The sequence below is a fragment of the Nelumbo nucifera genome, chromosome 1, assembly GCF_055504915.1.
Source record: "Nelumbo nucifera cultivar China Antique chromosome 1, China Antique-T2T, whole genome shotgun sequence".
Lineage (NCBI taxonomy): Eukaryota > Viridiplantae > Streptophyta > Magnoliopsida > Proteales > Nelumbonaceae > Nelumbo > Nelumbo nucifera.
In genome coordinates, this window is record NC_142649.1 from 583,903 (window position 1) to 603,163 (window position 19,261).

General features: G+C 38.9%; 1 protein-coding gene, 1 non-coding gene and 1 pseudogene across 5 annotated transcripts in view; 1 reads left to right on the forward strand and 2 right to left on the reverse strand.

The window, feature by feature from the left end:
• Window positions 1-6,537: 6,537 nt before the first annotated feature.
• On the reverse strand, window positions 6,538-7,728 carry LOC104586081 (inactive beta-amylase 9 pseudogene; annotated as a pseudogene). Its single transcript, XR_016081150.1, has 3 exons — window positions 7,564-7,728; window positions 6,938-7,440; window positions 6,538-6,851 (listed from the first exon to the last, which is right to left on the reverse strand). The product of XR_016081150.1 is annotated as an inactive beta-amylase 9 pseudogene (transcript).
• Window positions 7,729-8,530: 802 nt separating this feature from the next.
• The window catches only part of LOC104586082 (succinate--CoA ligase [ADP-forming] subunit alpha, mitochondrial), a 42,388-nt gene continuing 31,657 nt past the window's right edge, over window positions 8,531-19,261 (forward strand). Inside the window, exons 1-3 of one of the 3 annotated variants that reach the window (XM_010243195.3) lie at window positions 8,531-8,691; window positions 8,783-9,077; window positions 18,758-18,967. In XM_010243195.3, the coding sequence (XP_010241497.1) occupies window positions 8,826-9,077; window positions 18,758-18,967 (462 nt within the window). In that variant the 5' untranslated portion in view covers window positions 8,531-8,691; window positions 8,783-8,825. The remainder of the gene's footprint in view (window positions 8,692-8,782; window positions 9,078-18,757; window positions 18,968-19,261) is intronic. The other 2 variants (XM_010243197.3, XM_010243196.3) reach the window with 2 other exon arrangements.
• Window positions 17,637-17,736, reverse strand: LOC148802838 (U6 spliceosomal RNA). Its single transcript, XR_016081745.1, has one exon. It is a non-coding gene; the product is annotated as a U6 spliceosomal RNA (small nuclear RNA).

Here is a 19,261-nt window from a genome sequence, read left to right on the forward strand (position 1 = left end):
ACTCTCAGAAATTAAATGTTGCAAGGACCTACAAACTAAAGAGTGATGTTAAGAATTTAAGACAGGGGGAGAAGAGTGTGGTTGTCTATTATTCGATGTTGAAGGCACTATGGGAAAGCACCAAAGATGCTGAAATTTTTAGGAAATTTGTGGAAAGAAATAGGGTGTTTGAGTTCCTTATAGGACTCAATCCTAAATTTAATATTACAAGGCAAAATATCCTGACCAAGGATGAAGTGTCACTTGCACAGGCATACTCTATGGTGAGTAGTGAAGAGAGTAGGCGACAGGTACAGCTACAAATCTCACCTTCTTTGGAACATTTTGCACATGCTGGAATAAAATCAAAGGGGCTAAATGAAAAAAATGAGGTGATATGTGAATACTGCAAGCAACCAAAACATAGTAAGGATTCTTGTTGGAAGCTTCATCCAGATCTTCTTCCTAAGAAGTTTCGGAACAACAACAACTTTAAGAAGGGTGGTTAGTCTAGAAAACCCAAAAATGCAAATGTTGCTATAGTGTCTGAATGTGAAGAAAAATCTGTTGTGGAATAGTTGGTAGCAGTAAAGGCTAAATTTGAGAGATATGGGAAGTTGATAAACCACTTGGAATCTACTATTGCATCTTCCTCCTCAAGCACCCCCTCTACATCCGCTTTTGCCCATTCAGGTATTCGTGCTTTTACAAATCATGCTACAGTCTCATGTAATCGTAGAATTCATTAGATTATAGATTCTGGTGCATCAGACCATATGACTAGCATACTCAACATTTTTTGTTCATACCACCTCCTCTCGGGTAGAGAGAAGATTTCTCTTGCCAATGGGTCTCTTGCTCCCATCTCTAGCAAGGGGAATATTAAAGCTTCCGACTCACTTGTATTATCCTCTATACTTCATGTTCCCAAACTTAGCACTAACATTTTATTTGTTAATAGTTTAACAAAATCAATGAAATGCAGCATAGTCTTATTTCCTACTTATTGTGTTTTTCAGGACCTGAAGTCTTAGAGGATGATTGGGAGTGGCCATGAGACGAATGGGATATACTTGTTGGATGTCCTTGATCAAAGTCCTGGATTACCTAGTGGAGTAGCTTTGGAGTCTGTTTTATCAGAGTGAGTTAATAGAGTCATGATATGTCATTTCAGATTGGTCATTTGTCTTTTTCAGCTTTGAGTCATTTGTTTCCATAAATGTTTAAGATAATATCCCTATCAAGTCTTCATTGTGATTCATGTGAACTTGCAAAACACTGTAGACAATCTTTTTCAATGAGTAATAAAAGATTTGTTTTTCCTTTCCATATCGTGAACATTTATGTGTGGGAGCCATATCATTTACTTGCTATGGAGGGCTACAAATATTTCTTTCTTTTCATTGATGATTTTCTCTCGTTACACATGGATTTACCTTCCGAAATCCCAGGATGAAGTACCAAATATTGTGCAAAATTTTCATGAACTTATAGTTACCCAGTTTAACACGGATAAAAATATTTTGATCTGATAATGCAAATGAATATTTTGAGAAGAGTCTCTCCTACTACTTTGATACCTTTGGAGTTATTCATTAGAGTTCCTATTCCTACACTCCTCAACAAAATGGAGTGGCGGAGGAAAAACAGACATGTGCTTGTGGTTGCGAGGAGCATCCTTTTTTGCTTTTCATGTTTCTATTAAGTTTTGGGGCGATGCTGTCTTTACAGCTATATACTTGATAAACTGAATACCTTCTCGGGTTCTAGGGTTTAAAACTCCCTTTAGCTTGCTTTTCCCAAATGAGGATCTCATCTCTCTTCCTCTCAAGGTGTTTGGATGCATTTGCTATGTCTATGTTCACAGCCATCAAAGACATAAGTTTGAGCCTAAAGCACACAAGTGTGTCTTTTTGGGATATGCCTCCACACAAAAGGGGTACTGTTGTTTTGATCTAGTTCGTGACACTTGTTTTGTTTCTAAAGATGTCACATTTGTAGAGTTTGTTCCTTTCTTTGGTACTTCTCTTGAGGGGGAGCATTTAGACGAGTTGCTTGCATTGTCACCATCTGTTCCTCTTCCAATTCCCATTGAATCTTCTATAGAGTCTCCTCCAATCAAGTCATCTATCCTTGCTCCCCCTCCTCCTCCTGCTCATGCCCTTACTTTTTCTTCACATCCTATTATCCAGAGGTGGTACCAGAGACAAAGACTCAGAGACATGTAAGTTGTTTCCACGCCTTCAGATGTGCCTCTTTCTCCTCCTATCACTACTGAGGTAACAGGTCAGCCCTCTCCCCCTCTTTCTCCTCCTAACCATAATCTCCCTATTGTCCTTCACAAAGGCAAACAGAAACGTACGATTCATTACATTTCCAAACACTTGTCCCACAACCTTCTTTCCCCTTTCTACTATTCCTTCATTGCCTCTATTTCCACACATTGACTCCCAGATCTATCTCAGATGCCTTGTCCAAACCAGAATGGAGAGATGCTATGATGACCGAACTAGATGCTTTGCATTAGAACAATACCTGAGAAATTGTGGATTTGCCTGAGGGAAAGAAATCGGCTAGCTATAAGTGGGTGTTCACTATTAAGTATCATTCTAATGGTACTATTGAGAGATATAAGGCCTGTTTGGTTGCTAAAGGATATACTCAGATGTATGGTATTAACTACTTAAAAACTTTTGCCCTACTAGTCAAGATGATTTCAGTTCGAGTTTTGCTATCTTTAGCTACTGCTTTTGATTGGCCTCTTCATCAGTTTGATGTAAAGAATGCTTTGTTGAACGGGGACCTAAATGAAGAGGTCTATATGTCTCTACCTCCAGGGGTGTATGGGAAGGAGATGCAAGGAAAGGTCTGTAAATCGAAGAAGTCTCTTTATGGCCTTAAGCAATCTCCTAGAGCTTGGTTTGACAGATTTTGGGTTGTTCTTGTTGCTTTTGGGTATACATAGACTCAATCGGATCATACTTTGTTTGTTAAGAGGAAAGATTCCTTAGTGACCCTCCTGATTGTCTGTGTTGATGATATTGTGGTTACAGGTAATGATACTCAGGAAGTTGTTCATTTCAAGAGCTTTCTTAACACTAAGTTTGAAATTAAAGACTTGTGAGAACTCAGATATTTCTTGGGAATTGAAGTTGCCAGATCTAGGGATGGTATATTCATTTCTCAGCAGAAGTATGTTCTTGATCTCTTTGCAGAGACTGGGAAACTGGGGGATCGACCTACTTTTACTCCTATTGACCTAAATCATAAGTTGTCAGTGACTGAAGGTGAACTGTTGCCTGATAAGGGAGTGTTCCAGAGACTGGTCGGGAAGTTACTATACCTTTGCATCACTTAGCCAGATATTTCCTATGCAGTTAGTGTAATCAGTCAGTTTATGCATTCTCCTAGAGATACGCATTTAGCAGCTGGTGGGAGAGTTCTATGCTATCTATAAGGGACTCTAGGGAAATGTATTTTATTTGCTAAGCATGGACACTTGAAGCTGGAAGCATACACTGATGTTGATTGGGCTAGATGTATTGATGATAGGAGGTCTAAGTCAGGTTACTGTGCTATGGTAGTAGGGAACATATCATGGAGGAGTAACAAGCAATCTGTAGTGGCAAGATCTTCAGTTAAAGCAGAGTACAGGGCAATGGAACATGGAGTTTTTGAACTTTTGTGGTTGAGATCACTTTTAGATGAATTGGAAATAGATTGTGAGAAGCCAATGATGCTATATTATGACAACCAGACTGCTATTAACATTGCATATAATTCTATTCAACATGACAGAACTAAGCACATTAAAGTTGATAGGCATTTTATACGAGAGAGAATTGCCTTAGGAGAAGTTTGTTTACCATTTGTTGCTTCTTAAGAACAATTGACTGGTGTTTTGACAAAAGGTGTTCCTAAAGGAAATTTGGCTCATTATATAAGTAAGCTGAGCATGATGGATATCAATGCTCAGCTTCGTGTCTTTCTAATTGGTTCTTGTAAGCTAGGCAATCTTGTAAATGATGTAACTTAAGCAAGTTTATTAGAAAAGATTAGTGGAAGAAAGAGGAGATTATCGAACTCCTCTTTTCTTTCTCCTTTCTTCTCCAATCTTCCTTCTTCTTCTTGTCTTCTTCTTCTTCCCTAATTTCTTTTGCTTTATTATAAAATATTCTTATAATTTTATTGGTTTGAATCATATCTAACACAAGCAAGTGATCTGAATCAACCATACAACATGAATAATCTATATGGTAAAAAATGCAGTTAAATATCCAATTTTAGAATTGCTTTGTTGTTAGAAATTAATTAGTCTAATTTCTGGGCTCAATCTCAAAGTACTCAAGATGTAGATACAAACTGTAATATTTGGTAAAATGGGTACATTGACAGTGGGAAAACCTATGGTAGTTAATGCAACGTTCTTTCCAAATGTGCCCATCTATGAGTTCTGTGGAATGATTGCTGCTGCTGTTGAGATGAGGATTAATATTTAACACCTAGTTTTGTTGGAGTTGCTTACTTTATGTTCTGGATTAAAAGTTATAGATTTGATTTTCCCAAAGATTTCTGGAAGTTCCATTGATAGATAAATAGTGAGCATCCTATAGCAAAGGTTGTGATTGAATATGCTAATAAGTTGCGTTAAGTATGGCTCTGCTATGGAATATGTAATAGAACCCAAGGACTTTGAGGTGCATCCAGGGGTTGGGATTAGTGGAAATGTTGGGGGAAAACTAGTGTTGGTTGGGAACAAAAGGTTCATGTAAGCCTACAATGTTCCACTGGCCCTAGGATTAAAGATTAACAACTAGCTCGTACATGTGTACTAGTAGACATTGATGGGAGGATTGTTAGGACTTTTGCCATAACAGATCCTATGAAACCAAAGGTAGAAGGTGTTGTATCATACTTGTGAAACTAGAGCCAAATGATGTTGTATCATACCTTCGGTTAATGAGGATCTCAAGTGTTATGCTAACTGTGGATAATTGGGCTACAACAATTGCCATTGCAAGGGAGTTTGGAATTAGCAAGTGTTTTCTAAAAATGGTCCAGTAGGAAAGGCTAATAAGATCAAAGAATTATAGGTAGATACATCCAAACACTTGTTTGGTCGGTAATACTCCATATGAACTATAAGCCTTCTCCATATGAACTATAGAAATTTGATGCAAAAACAATCTTGTATTCCTGTATAAGCTTTAATGTTTAAGTCTCTCATTTATGAATTCCTCTAAGCTCAAAGATACTTCAAACTTATTTGCCCTACAAATGCTAGAATCAATGGAGAGTATTGTGTTCAATCAAATAATCACATAATTGTTGATGTTATTGATTTTCTATCAAATAATCCTATCTGCCCCACAAATATTGATATTGATTTTCTAGTTCATAGGAAGAAATGGTAGTTTAAAGGCTTTGTTCAATTGATCTTGTGTAGGGACAAGCTCACTTGCATGTCAGAAAACTAGATATAAATTATACATGCATCTCTAACAACCTCACATGCTAAGACTTAATTAAGCACAGACTGAGTGTGAAGTTCCAGTAATAATCAAACCAAAATTTTATTTAGAGGACTTGTTGGTTTATTGTTAACATCTTTAGCTCCGTTTTACCATTATGTCAAAGGAGCAATTCAGCATTGAGTCAAAAGAACAGGGGAATGTCACGACACAAATAGATAATGAATCTGTGTTTACAGAGATACAAGTGATTGAGAAAATGGATGGAAAGTCACAATCAAAGGATTTAACTAAAAATCTAGAGGAACAAGAATCTGAGGTGGAAATAAACAAACACCGAGAAATATGAACAAGTCATTAAACAATAGAGATTATATATTGATCAAGCATTATGCAATTTTTTTAAGATGAAAAAAATGGAGAAAATATTGCTTTCGAGTGATAGTATACACAAATTATAAGTGAAGTTTTAGTAAAATGCTAACTATAGGGTAGATTTTAGTAAATCCATGAAACTATAAGGGGTATTTTAGTAAATGGTCATTTCTATTATTTAGTTTTCGCTTAATAAATCCCGTGCATCGCATGGGTCCCCACTAGTATTCTTATAATCCTAGGATCTCAAAATTCCATTTATAAAATATCCCTAGAATTTTATAATCAAATTCATAAAATACCCCAAATTCCCATAATCCTATTTGTAAAATATCCACAAATTTGATTATTTTTAGGTGATTTTAGGGTGGGGAAAATTTGGGATTCCCCATCCCATGGGAGGAGTGCTCCATCCCATGCATCACATGGGCCCCGCTCTTACTCGGTGGGGACAGAGCAGGTTTACATTTTTTGTTGGGAGTATAGTTGATAAGGGCAACTTTTGGGCCCTAATATTAACAAAAGCAATACTTTTAATAAAATTTCAAAAAAAGGTTAAATTTTTAAAAAAAATATCAAATAAGGGCAAAAATACTATTCATCTTCTTCATCGTTCATCAGCGCCGCCACCTCCGTCAATACCTCCGCCTCTGCCCAACGTCACCACCTCCGCCTCTAGAGGTTCTTAGAGTGACGCTGCGGAAGCCCCTAGTTAATGACAAAGTCCTAGTATGTGCTTCCCGCTACTGGGTTGAGTACTAGGTGAGGAAGAAGTCGCCATATGGGGTCTCCCAGGAGCCTCCGTTTTCCTTGAAGAAGGTGTTGGCAAAGGGCGACTGGTCGTAGTTGGGGGTGTCATGGGACTTGAGAGGCCCCAGAAGGGGTTTCCGGTCACCTGGGCGTGTTCCTGCAGATGCTTTAGCATGTTTTTGTCGTAGCTCTGAAGTTCTCCTACTCTTGTAATCTTGCCACCTCTCGTCGATGGCCGAGAATGGTACCAGAGCTCTCCATCCGGTCCTAGGCTCACTGAAACATCCCGAGGAGATCACAGAAAAAAGCAACCATTGATAAGAGCCAGTTCTAACAAATAAATAAATGAGATGAGTTGAGACTTGAGAATGAAGATTTGAAGCTTACCACGATTGTAGAGCCTATGAAGTTTGAGAATGAAGATTTGAAGCTCTCTTAAGAATTCCTGGTAAACCTGAACCAGAGTCTTCCCATCGAGCACGGACAAATCATCCACCGCCAGCGACAAACACTCTTTGTAGCGCCGTCCTGACCTATCGGTGAAGATGTCTGGTTGTGCTTCACCAATCTTTGACACCCAATCAGGGAGTTCAATTTTGGCTTGTTTGGCGACATGGAAGCAGAGAGACACGCGAAGCTTGAGACCCGCGTCTCGGACCATCTCTGCAAGCTCAAGATATCTCGATCAGTTGTACTTTCCTCTGGCGTCCTTCTCGGCTATCCCCCACCAGATGGGAAATTCCACCCCTTCTACCCCCAAGAGCTTTAGAGCTTTCAGCCCTGCCTCGATTGCTCTTACATGGTTCAGTGTGTTGCCGTGGGAAACAACATCCAGAGGAAGTCCAACAAATAAGCTTAATCCATCCTCTTGCATAAAAAATAATAATTAATTTCTATAGATATACGTAGATTTCTCTGATGAATTAAAGTCGAGACCCTAGTTTTTGGAATTCAAAACGAATAGAAGGAAAGAAAAAATAACACTTACTAGCTTCGATCCTTTCGGCATCGCTCTCTCTCTGGCAATTTTCTTCGATCAGGAGACCTCCGATTGCGTTGCCTTGAGAGAGACTTTAATTTCAACTGTTGTCCATCTCCTAGCAAGTTTAAAACAAACCTTTTTTTTTTTTTTTGGTGAAGATCTACTTGGAACTAAAAAACCCAAGCTTCCGATAAGGTGAATTGATAGTTCCGATCTTCACCTGAGAACATCCAATTACTGAAACCTCCATCTCAATTCACAAAGTAAGGAAAAGGAAGGAAAAAAAATGAAAATAGTTTGATAGATAAGAGACTAAAAGGAAATAAATCCTGCAAAATTCACATAACCCTAGAAATTTGGCAAAGAAACAATAGAGAAGAAATCAGAGTCTTTGTTCGTTTCAGGATTCAGGTGGGCTCCTCTGCTCATGGTCGTCAGAGTGTCAAGCAAACCGTTGGTTATATGGGAGGAGCAAGGAAGAACATAGGCATTTTTTCAGGTGATGTTAGATTTAGGAATCTTCCAATAAAAAAACACCACGTGAGGGAAATCAAGCAGAGGTGGTGGCGTTGGGCAGAGGCGGCAGAGGTAGGCAAAGGCGTTGTCGGAGGTGGCGGCGTTGATAAATGGTTTGCAAAAGAAAGAAGATGAATAATATTTTTTCCCTTATTTGATATTATTCTTAAAAAATTAATTTATATTTAAAATTTTATTAAAATTATTATTTTTATTGATATTAGGGCTCGGAAATTGTCCTTATTAACTATAATCCCGTTTTTGTTTTTTGAATGAAGAATTAACCCTTCTTCCCTAGGGTCCTACCTAATGCTCCAAAGAATTGCAATAAATCCCCACCGTTCAAATGCATTCAGCAAGATTAAAATCATATTTGAAATCTCGTCTAGATCTTGCTGATGAGTGACACCTGTCGAGTGGTGTTCCACCAGGATCTCTAACAAAACATTTCGGCATCGAGGAGAAGGAAAAGAAAATAGAAAATAGATATCGGGAGAAAAGAAGGGAAATTAGAAAATTTCATACAGGCTCTCTCCCCTTTTTTCCATCAAAAGCATATTCACGTCTCGTCTCCAGCGGAAACCTACAAAGTGGCCTTTCTACCGGAGCATTATCGGCGTCCGTTAACTCTCTGACTTTCGGTTCTTTTTTTTTTATCTGACCTATTGCTTTGATCTGACTATCTGTATTTTCGTGCTTGCTTTAAAAGAAAGCAGACGCAGAGGTAACAAAGCAAAACTAGAAGCAAGGGGATGGCGCACCTATCAGCTAGAAAAACCAGCAAGATCCTCAGCTCCTTGGCTCCAAGGTTCTGCCTGAGCAAGGCCATTCTCTCGTCCGCTCTTTCTTCACTTTCTTCGTCCCAGTGTCGCCATTTCGCCGCCGCCCCAGTGCCACCTCCTGCCGTGTTTGTTGACAAGAACACTCGGGTCATTTGCCAGGGCATTACCGGAAAGAACGGTACCTTCCACACTGAACAAGCTATCGAGTATGGCACCAAAATGGTAAAATTTTCATTTATTTGTTATTGTTTTGTTTTTCTTTTTGTTGGATTTCAATCTATTCGTGGGTCTTTATTATTGGATTCTAGCTTGTTCTGTAGGTCATTTTACAGCACCATAACTTTCTAGGTTTTTGAGTACTGAAGCTTGGTTGACCATTTTTCCTTTGATGATTAATAATAGAACTTCTAATTTTTGTTTTGTTTTTGTTATTACCGTGACGAGCTTGAATCTAATTTATGATCTCGTAATGGATTGATACCATTTATTAGTTACTGAGTTGTTCATAATATTACTAAAAAATTATAGATTCGGGATATTGTACTCGATCAGTATTTATTGTGCTTTATCCATTAAATTTACCTTTTATTTGGATTGGGATGCAGATCTGTTTTTATACGTCTTTTTAATAGGTTGATTTCTATAATCGTATGGTTGAGAGTCTCGACTTTTTAGTTCTGATATGATAGTATTATTAGCTTTCTGGCATTTTTGTTATTCCCGCTTTGTTGTTGATCTGGCATGGTTGATGATAGAGCTTTTGTCAGTCTTTTCATTTGTTTATAGTTTGAAATTGTTAATGAAGTTGTGGGCGATAGGATTTTTCTTCTATTAATTTTTTACCATTCAGCCATTGTTGGAGGTGCTGTTATATGACTATTTTCTTTCACTATTATGTACTTCCCTCGTCTTGAATAGAAAATAATGCAAGAGGACCTGTGGATCCAAACCTCTGCTCAAGCGACTACCCTAATAAGAAGATCCGTTAGCATTACTTGGATCCAAAACCTTTTGACTCCATAAATACCAATTCAAACATGAGAATGTATTCTGTCTGTTTACAGCATAACCAAGCAACTCACTAGGAGCAAGAGTTGGGCCTCAAACCTTAGCTCCTGTAAGGAATAGAATTGAAACCCATCCTCCAAAGGCTGACAATACTTCAAATAATAAAGTAGTTGAAGTTCCCAAACCCAACCTCCAAGAAAGGAATAGAATTGAAGGCCCAAACCAACATGGGCCGATAGGAGAAGGTGACTCTCTCAGGGCTGAAGTTTTAGCTCTTCTTCAAGGGCTGAGATTGGTGAAACAACTGGGCCTCCAACAAATTGAGTGGAGGGGGGACTCAAAACTGGTGATATGGTGGTTACAAACAGGCAGCATGGGAATTTGGATCCATAGGCAGGCTTTAAGGGAGACTCGAAGCTTATCAAGGGAGCTAGGTGCAACTGTTTGATGGGTTAGAATATCAGCAAATGGTTTGGCTGATACACTAGCCAAACAAGGGACAAATCAGGGTGGTTTGTTTTGGGCTGAATTGTAATCGAATCCTTTTGGGGGTTTAGTCCCTTTTCTTATGGGGACTGGATCCATGTATTCTCTTAATCTAATGGAAATTACCGTTTCCTATAAAAAATCTGATTCAATTTGATACTGTCTAGATATGTTGGGTTGATGTAAACCTTCTCCAGAAGTCCAGATAAAAATATATGTGATAAGCTGCTTGCATTCTTCTCATAGGTACAACAATATGAGATTCAGTCTAATTGAGAATCCAAGAGACTAACTTGCCATTATCGATCTTTCCATTGCTGAAATGCTTTAGCCTTAGTTTCGGGTTTAGTTAGTTCCATCAAGATTCACCGGAATAACCTCAACCTTATCAGAAGCCATTTCAGCAAATAAACACTAAAAAAACACAGTCCGAGAAGAAGACCATAATGATTGTAATGATAAAGAAGAGAATAAACAAGCAGCTCTTCAATCAGACTTGATCAATATTTAACCAAAACAACAGGGATGATATCCCACCACTGAAATAATGTAAGATTCTTCAAGAAAAAAACGCTAATCAACAAGATTTTAATGATGACAGTCCATAAAGGAAAGTGACTGACTTGCTGATCTAAAGAAAAGGAGCAAAACTCCTCTAAAAAGGATTGGATCTTCAATTGGATCAATGGGATATCAGGATAAGCTAGTTCGACACAAACTCCAGAATCATAGACTGATTGGACCAATAGAGAAAAAGGAAAAAAAGAAAGACTGATCTAGAGAAAATGAAGGGTACCTGTGTTGATTGAAACAACCTCAAAGATAATCAATATTGATGCTGAACAGTAGATCAATATATGCTCAAAATACTCCTTCAATCTTTTTTTTTTTTTGATAAACAAAATACTCCTTCAATCTTGATTCTCACTTCCTCAAAGACAGGTACAAAGTCTTTGCTCTGATAATATGTTAATCTTCCAAATTGAGATAGAGACAAAGTCAGAGAAAGTGAGAAAGAAGCAACAGCCAGAATAATGGGGTCTCTAGAATGAATCGACCCCCACCCTAAAGAGCCTCCTTTATATTAAAGCTATGTACAATTACAAGTATGCCCTTGCAGGTTGAATAGAAGAAGAGGAGAAAGAAATAAAGAACAAAAGATAAGATGCAATAGGGACTGTAGCAATACATTATAATACAACTCTTAACTCCTAGAATTCCCACAAACCTTAACCTTTCTCATCCTATTAGCAAAAGCTTAGCTAGTATTTTATAGAAATTACCAATTAGTCTTACTGGCCTATAATATTTTAGTTATGAAGCATCCCTCACCTTTAGAATCAATGACATAAATGTGGCATTTAGGCTGCATTCTAGTGAGGCCTTCTTATGAAACTCCTCAAGAGTCTTCATCACTTCCTACTGGATCCAACCCAGCCCAGTCCATGGACGGCCCAAACATAGCTCGAGAGGGCCCCCCCACATGAGATGCAAAGGTTCGTTAAAAGGAATAGAAGTAGGCTGGCCACATCAGCTGATCCAATGTTAGAAACGTTGCAGCAACACATGATTGAGATCATTAGCTGATTAGCATGATTGCATCTTTGAGCCTTATATATAGAGCTCCAATCTATAATAAGCAATCAGAGAATTATGTCCCGTTGACAGCCCTACCAATTCTCCTTCCACTTTTCAGGCTATCATGAACAATATAAAGCCCTTCCTACGCCGTTTCATCCTGGCATTTTTTGACGATATCTTGGTATACAGTAACGATTGGGACACTCACTGTGTTCATTTGCAGATCACTCTTACTACATTGAGGGACAACAAACTTTATGCCAAGTTGTCTAAATGCTCCTTTGGACAGAACCAAATTTACTACCTAGGTGAAGTTGTCTCAGCTAGGAGGGTCATGGCTGACCCCGACAAAGTGAAGCTATCCAAAACTGGCCCAGGCTCACCTTTGTTAAAGCTTTGAGAGGTTTATTGGGGCTAACGGACTACTACAAACATTTTGTCAGAAGCTACGGGCTCATTGCCACACCACTAACTAAGCTGCTCAAAAAGGATTCTTTCAGCTGGACAGAAGAAGCCCAATGGACCTTCGACAGACTCAAGTCAATGGTCACTACTACTACTGTTTTGGCTCTCCTAGATTTCTCTCAGCCCTTTGAGCTGGAGTGTGATGCCTCAGGCATTGGCATGGGGGCAATTCTCATGCAAAAGGGGCTGCCCATTGCTTACTTTGGCAAGGCCTTGGCTTCCACACACTGGAATCTATCCACCTATGTTAAGGAACTGATAGCTATTGTTTTGGCAGCGCACAAATGGTGAATTTACCTCTGGCCGATAATTTGTAATCAGATCTAAACCCGGTTCAATACATTCTAGAGCAGTTGGTTCACAGGCTAGAGCAGCAGAAATGGCTTAGTTAGCTACGTGGCTTTGATTACCAGATAAAATATAAACCCAGTTCAATCAATAGGGTTGCTGATGCATTGTCTCGTGGCAAGGACCTGGCCCAACTTACGTGTTCTCAGGCCATTTTCCCTCTCATTCAAGCTCTGCGCCAGGAAGCTAGGCAAGATCCACGGTTATTAGAACTTAAGAGGCAACTACAGGAAGATCCAACTACAACAAGACCACTTTATTAAGTACGGGCATTTCTCAGCGCTACCTCATCCATACTCCGCTGCTATGGTCGCTGAAGTATTTATCAAGGATTAACAGGTCTTAAGGTTAATCTCTCAAAAAGCATAATAATCGAAATTGGAGAGGTGGGGAGGGATGTTATTTTGGATTGTGCTGATGCTCTTGAATGCAGAAATGGTGAGCTCCCTTTCACCTATTTGGGAAGCCAATAGGAGGTGCTTCAAATTCTGGCACAATATGGAAACCAATCTTAGAGAGGGTTGAAAGGAGGTAGGATGGGTGAAACATAGTTGTCAAGGCGATGCCTAGGCAACAAGGCACCCTTGGAGGCTCACCTCGCCCAGTCGCCAAGCAGTTTTGCATACTATGTAATAAACTACTTTTATATTGTTATTTTTTTTTGAGATTATAATTATAAAATAGACATTATTAAAGAAAAATATTCATTTTTGTGTTTTTAAACTAATTTCTTTTTATTATTTTCTTATTTGTTAGGGTTTTATCAACACAAACATTGCTAACTGCTGTTGAACCCTCAATGACTTCAAAATCTGAACAAATAAGTAAGGGAAGAACTTAAAATTTTGTCTAATCAACACATTTCTTCTTCCACATCTTCTTCTTCTTCTTCTTCTTCTCCTTCCCCCACCTTTTATTTTCTTCTTTTCCTATAACAAAAATAGGGGTTCAGCTCCTATATTTTTTGAATTTTCTTTCCTTTCTTCTTTTTCTTCTCATAAATATGTTGATTTTCTAGACTTAAACATGAAGTTTATAATTTTCTTATGAAAATTATGGATAGTTATTAAAGGAAGATGGTTATGGAACCAAGGGAACTACCCTAGGATATGTGATTTTTACTTAAAAAATCCATTGCCTAGGCGACTAGGCAACAAGGCGTTCCCCTGTCGCCTAACCTCACCTTGGCACCTTGAAAACTATGGGGTGAAAAGCCAAAATATTTATCCTTGGGGGGGAGAATAACTTTAATTAAAAGTGTCTTGTCAAGCTTACTAACCTATTATTTACCTTTGCTGAAAATACCAACTAAAGTGGCAGAGAGAATTGAGAAAATTCAGAGGGATTTCCTATGGGAGGGGGAAAGAAATTTCACTTGGTGAATTGGGTTAAGGTATGTAAACCGAACGAGAAGGGAAGACTGGGGCTAAGAAAAGTGAGAAACTTTAATAGGGCTTTAATGGGGAAGTGGCTATGGAGATTTGGTTTAGGGAGAGAGGAGGGTGGTGGTTGGGAGGTATGGGGTGGTGAGGTTCAGCTGGGAATCTAGAGAGGTGGGAGATTCATATGGGGTGAGTGTGTGGAAGGGGATTATGCGTTTTAACAAGGAGTTTAGAAGTCTAACAAGTTTTGTAATAGGGGATGGATCAAGAATCAGATTTTGGGAGGACGATTGGTGTGGGATAGGCAAGCTGAGTGATTTATGTCCAAGATTATATAGGCTGGCTGAGGCTGAGGTATCTATCGGTCAATGCTATGAATGAAGGGGGGATCAATTGGTATGGAGCCTTAAATTTAAGAGGCCTCTGCTGGATAGAGAAGTGGAAGAATATTTCTCTCTGCTAGGAGAATTAGAAAGTGTGAAAATCTCAGGGCAGCAGAGGGCTGAGCTTTGGAGGAGAGAATGTAAAAATGGGAAAAATTCAGTTAAATCATGTTATATGGCTCTTAGCAGGTTCAACACAGAGTCACAGATTTAAGTCAAATTAAAGGTATTTGGGGAAACCCGGTGCTCCGAGAGTTGAAGCTTTGGCATGGCTAGTGGCAATGGATAGCGTTTTGACAGTGGACCATTTGAAATCAAGGACTCCATTTGGATAACAGGTGCTGTCTATATGAAGAGCAGGAGGAAAATGTCAGTCATCTATTTATTACCTGCAAGCGTGCTGGTTTCATGTGGAGAATGCTTACTACTATGTTCGGGGTTCCTGGAATTTCACCCAGTTTCAGCTGCAGAAAATTTTTCTTTGTGGTCTAAGCTGAGAGGGAGTAAGAAGGCTAAGCTGATTTGGTGCTGCATCACTTTTGCTGTAGTTTGGTACATATGGAAGGAGAGGAACAGAAGAACACTCGAGGACAGAGACAGAGCTTGCAGTATGGATAGGATGGGAGCTGCTGTTAGCAGATCCTTGGCAGATTGGGTCTTGGTTCTCCCAAAATTTAGGCAAATCAATAAGGAGGACCTGGGGAATAAGTTAGGGGAGGTTTTGGGTATTCAAATCTGTAATGTGGAAAACTCATTTTGATTTTAAGATTGTATTGTTTCTGGGTGATGACTTGTCACCCATCAGATGGTACTACTCTTTTTGTTTTAATGAAATTTACTTATCAAAAAAGAAAAGTATTTATCAAGGACATCACCAAACTACATGGGATCCCTGCATCCATTGTATCAGACTGAGATCCCACCTTCCTCAAGTCATTCTTGGAAGGAATTTTTCAAGCTCCATGGAACACAGTAATGCTTCTTGTAATGCTTTGTGGCTTTTCTTCTGTGCTTACATCTCTTGCCACTGCAGTGTTTCTATCCTAAAGCTGTTGTAGAGGCTAAATAATCACTTGAGTGGTAGTGTGGAACAATGCTATGATGGTAGAAATTAGTGCTCTTCACAAGAATAATGCATGAATTCGTAGATATTTCTAAGGGAAAGAAAGTATAAATGAACGGGGTCGTGAGTTGGCAATTGCAATGAAACATAGGGCAGATGTATCCATAAAAGATTTTAGGCAAAATTGGTAGCAAATGGATTCAGTCAGATGTATGGTGTGGTGTACATTGAAACTTTTCACCTTGTGGCAAATGGATTCAGTCAGATGTCTCATGGAGTAAACTTTGACTGGTCACTTCATCATTTGGATATAAAAAATGCTTTCTTGAATGGTGACCTGGAAGAATGAGTGCACATGTCACAACTGCCAGGCAGTGAGGATAAGGTATATTATTTGAAGAAATCCTTATATGGGATGAAACAATCTCCTTGAGCATCGTTTGGACTCTTTAAGAAAGTGATTCAGCAGATGGGGTATAAATAATGTTAGGTGGGTCATGGTTTGTTTGTGAAGAGGGAACTAGATAAGATTGCAGCCCTTATGGTGTATGTTGATGACATTGTCATCACAAGAAATTGGAGTTCAAAAATTCGGAAGTTGAAAGAGTTTCCAGCTTTTTGGTTTGAGGTAGAGGTCTAGGTTCCCGTAAGTACTTAGAAATTGAAGTGCCATATCAAATAGAGGTTTCTTTATTTCCCAAAGAAAGTACTTCCTAGATCTCAACAAGGATATAGGGAAGCTAGGTCTAGCCCAGCTGATAGTCCTATGGAGCTAGAGCAATGACTTGACAGGGATAGTGGAGAAAAATATCATTGTGAAATGCAGTTTCAAAGGCTGATTGGTAGGCTTCTATCTCCATGATCTGATCTGACATTTCATATGTTGTGGGTGCATTTAGTCATTATATGCACTCTCCTACTACATCACATTTCTCTGTTGCTGAATGGGTACTTGGATATTTGAAGAAGCATCTTGGAAGGGGTACTCTTTTCTCTGAACATTGTCATATCTGTTTTGAGGTTTCTACAGATGTAGGTTGGGCTGACTCCATTGATGATAGAAGATGCATTATTGGGTATTGCACCTTTGTAGGTGGAAATCTAGTAACATGAAGGAATAAGATTCAAGCAGTTGTAGAGCTAGATCTAGTGTTGAAGTAGAATATTGTGCTATGGCATGTTGTGTTGCTGAAATTTTGTGGATAAAGAATTTACTATCTGAAATGGGTTTTTCAGTGGACAGCACAATGCCACTATATTTTGACAATAGGGTGGCAATAAGCATTGCTCATAACCCTGTCCAACATGACAAAATTAAATGCATCAAAGTTGATGAGCATTTTATCCAGAAGGGAATTGAAACGGGTGAAACATGCCATTCTTTTATTGGTCTAATGAGCAGCTTGCTGATGTATTCATGATAAGAACAGTGGTGGACTAGTGGTGGAGAGAACTCACATGAGTATTTTTCTCAAGATTGGCTGGCTGGTCACTATCTGCTAAAGGGGAAATGGGTGAATGGCAGACATATTAGATCCAACATTCTTGAGTTGGATGCTAGATTGTCCTTTCATTTTCCACACCTCTCCCTGCTGATCGCTTTTTCACCCCATCACATGGTTCTTTTATGTTTTATTTTATTTGTATTAAAAAAGTGACTATTTTTTCCAAGGAAATGATTAAATATTATATTTTGTGGCTTAAACCATAAAGTTCAACTGGAAAACAACTCAAGCTGTTAAACAGGTTAATGTCTGGACTCTGGATTGAACGGGTTTTGATCAAGTCAACGGTTTTTTACCATTTAAGAGGTTAGGGGTTAAACCAATCTATCCTGACCTCCGGATGACAGGTTGAACAGTTCAACCATTAGGGCAATGATGGTTTGAAAACACTGACACACTGTACCAGGGTGCAATTTCACTTAACCTGTCTGACCAACCACCCAAACTTATGCTGGGTTAGAATCAAGTTAGAAAACCATAATGTGAGCTGCAGTTGGTTGATGTTGGATAACCTAATTTAATGCAAACCTATATTGTTGTTTTTTTTATATTTCCTGTATATTTTTTTGGACAATTTCTTGATTTTTGTGTCATCCTTACACAGGGGCCATGCTAATCTTCTCTGTATTGTTCCAATTTTATTGATGTCTCCGGAGAGGCATATTTCCAGTATATTTTTAAGTAGATTGAAAAAGAAAAACAAGATCTTTACTGCTTGTTGAATTATTGCAGTGGGTAAAGTTGGTTGCAAAGTCAAACTCTAAATACCATCTTTTGAGTTGATTCTGCATATACGCACTGATGGACATACATGTTTTGGTACCCAACTTGAGCCTACCTGAGGTATACTTTGATACCCATGACAACCTGGCTCTGGTTGGGCTGGGATTAGCCTTCATTTATTTCCTGATCTGTAACTGAGAGTATTTCATTAGAAACACGAAACTGCTAAAAACTAGCAGAAGGCCAAATTAAAACAAGTTACATGAGCAGTTCACCAATCAAGGGCAACTCACAGCCAAGACGAACAAGAAAAAACAAGAATACAAATTACAACTCCCCACCTGGAGCTGGGCATCCCCATACAAGACTTTCCCTATCAATGCCTGCTCTTGCCAAAGAATCGGCCAGCATATTAAAGCTCCTTGGTACCCTACTGAACGAGGCATTCAGAATGGCACCTAGTGAGTAAGCCTGTCTTACCAATGTTCTAACTTCCCAAGGAACCTGAACATTTGCCCTCATCCAACTGTATCCAATGCAGTTGCACACTAGCCATAGGTCTGGAATGTTCTTTTGATGAGCTATTTCTTGAACGAGCATTACAGAAGGTCAGACCAACATAGACAAACCTGACTGATTTATGGGCTTTCTTTACTGTATGTTTATTTTCCATCCAAGTTGCCTCTTATTTTCTCTACACTTTAATAGCTGTGATTCTGGGTTATGCTGCAGGAAGAGGTAAGCCTACCACTTGAGTGGTTTAGATTAATGAACTGGTCCATCTGTTTTTTTCCAGGAGCCCAGAGTTTCCTCTTGCACTTTTTCCTTTTTGAGTAGTATGTTACTATGTTCACACCAGTAATTAGTTAATTACTCATTGCTTGTGTACCCCTTGTTTCATTTTGTCTAATTTAGCATTTGACTTTTTTTTTTTTTTTGCTGTTATTTGTGGATATAGGTTGGTGGGGTGACACCAAAAAAGGGTGGAACTGAGCACTTGGGACTTCCTGTCTTCAATACAGTTGCTGAAGCGAAAGCGGAAACAAAGGCAAATGCATCAGTCATTTATGTTCCTCCTCCATTTGCTGCAGCAGCTATCATGGAGGCCTTGGAGGCTGAATTGGATCTAGTTGTATGCATCACAGAAGGAATCCCTCAGCATGACATGGTAAGTTGGATTTTCTTGTTACTACCATTCTGTCCTGTCAAAATCATCATATTTCATTTTCTACCTTTTTACACATGAAATATCTTTTCCTTTGAGCTTATTTCTGTGGCCAGGCTATTGATATATTAAAAAAAGGCCATTACCCAATGTTGGTCCTAGCTATCTTTTCCTTAGAGCTTATTCACCACCACCGGTCACAACATGATTGACCTATGAAGAAGGTGGTTCATGCATAGTTTTAAAGGCGCCAAGGCGAGGCTAGGCGACATGGGGGCGTGTAGTCGCCTAGGCAAT